The 2251-nt window shown below is 28.4% G+C and overlaps 1 protein-coding gene across 1 annotated transcript; it reads right to left on the reverse strand.

Moving 5' to 3' along the window:
- Positions 1 to 1657: 1657 nt before the first annotated feature.
- On the reverse strand, positions 1658 to 1894 carry LOAG_14831 (hypothetical protein; the record flags this gene model as incomplete). Its single annotated transcript, XM_020448862.1, has 1 exon — positions 1658 to 1894. A coding segment is annotated over one exon (237 nt), but the record flags the coding sequence as incomplete, so codon positions are not given.
- Positions 1895 to 2251: the final 357 nt, after the last annotated feature.

The following is a 2251-nucleotide window of genomic DNA, read 5'->3' on the forward strand; positions in this document are numbered from 1 at the left end:
CTTTTTTTCAGCAAATGAAATATCATTATCATTTTATAATCGTTGTTTACTGCTTTCTTCCATTTTTTTTTTTTCCTACAATCAATGTTTATATGAACGAAATGTATTTGTATTTGATATTTGCTTTGTTTAATTTATCAAATTGGAAAGTTTAATTGATATACAATAATGTTAGATTAATCAAATAGAAAAATAGCCATTGGTCAGTTTAATATAATGCAATATTCAATGATGCAAAAATATAATTTAAAGAATGATAATTAATTTATAATAATTATATTGGCTTAATATAATCATATTATATGAATAATTTATAGCTCACAATTTGATCATTTCCATTTCCTGTTATTAAAATTGAAATTTAATCCTGTTATATAGGAGGAATAATATACTTCAGAAATTATTACTGAAAATAATTTGCGTTACAGGTAATAACCGGAATTGTTACTTCATAACATAAACTGTATTTTGATATTTTAGAATGAATTATTTACATTATTGTATAAAATATAAGAATGATATAATCAGGAAAAAAAAAATCGTAAAAGGGATTAAATGATAAAATCAACCGGATAATAATTAAATAACAAAATAACCCAAATAGTAATTAAAATAGGATTTCTTTTTGGATTTCTTTCTATGATTCAATTTTATTCCAAAATAATTTTTGTTATATAAATGAAAATGATATTATAGCAGTTAAAAGATTAATTTATATTTTCTCTTTTTTAAAAAAGAAAAAAACGAATACATATATCTCTCAAAAGAGACTGAGAGAAATCGATAATATATGTTATAGCATTAATTATCAATACATTTATTTTTTCTCATTTTTGTATAACATTTTTCAGAGAAATTATTTAAATTATCCATTAGAACAAATAATTTAGCTTATTTGAAAAAAAAAAATGTTAGCTAATCATTAATGCCATCCATCGTCCAAACAGACATATAGGCAACTGTACACACAACACACACACACATACATACACATACACATACAGACACATACACATACATACATACACACACATACATGTATATCATTTGTCGTCACCATCGATCATCAATCGATTCGATCCTATTCTATTTGTTAATCTATCGATCCATTCCTATCTATTCATTGTCGCTTTGATCAAATAAGCCATTGCTATCAATCTGTATATATTAATAAGCGAAAAAGAAGAGAAGAAAATCTTTGTTAAAAAAAAAATATTTGATTAAAATATCTTTCTATCTTTTTTTATCATCTTTCTCTTTTTCTCTCGCTCTTTTTTTCCCTTTTTCTTTCTCCCTTTTATTTTTTCATTTATTTCACCCTCCCTGTTCTATTCTTCTCATCCTCTCTCTCTCTCTCTCTCTTTTGAATTCCCATTTCTATTCAACTACTACTACAATAACTATCTCATTTTATCATTTTTCTTTATCCATAATTATCATTCTTCTTCCTCCTAAACACTAATAATCCTAATCATCATGCTATCTTCTAGTGGATCAAGTTTGGTACAGAAATAATCCGACCTAATCTAATTCAATCCTATCCCATCCTATCCTATCTTATCCTATCCCATCCTATCCTATCCTATCCTATCCTATCCTATCCTATCTTATCCTATCCTATCCTATCTTATCCTATCCTATCGCATCCTATCCTATCCTATCCCTCTTTCTTTTTAATATTACCACAGCTGTTTTCACAGGCCAACGATCGTTTTGTCGACATTTCAATGTCTGCTATTTGCTCATTTTTGAATTTATGGCAAAAGAAATTTATTACGAATTTTTCTCCTCCCTGTACCCATTTAGTATATTTCTTCTTTCGCAATAAATGAATGAATGGATGGATATGTTGGTGTCTGTACGTATCGGTTGGTATATGTGTGTATGTATGTGTCTGTACGTGTATATATGCGTGTGTATGTGTATGTGTGTGTGTGTGTGTGTGTGTATATGGCAGACATATCTGTCTGTAGCGGTGGGTGTATGGGTGTGTGTGTATGTATATGTATGCATGTGTATGTGTGTATGTGGTAGATATGTCTGTACGTATCGGTGGGTGTATGTGTTGTGTGTATGTGTGTATGTGTATGTATGTGGTAGATATATCTACGTATCGACAGGTATATATATATATGCATATATATATATACGTGTGTGCATGTATGTGTGTATGTTGGTAGATATATCTGTCTGTATCGTTGGGTATATATACATATTCATGTATAAATATATATGTGTGCGTGTATGTGTG

Source organism: Loa loa, assembly GCF_000183805.2.
Source record: "Loa loa unplaced genomic scaffold supercont3.1304, whole genome shotgun sequence".
Lineage (NCBI taxonomy): Eukaryota > Metazoa > Nematoda > Chromadorea > Rhabditida > Onchocercidae > Loa > Loa loa.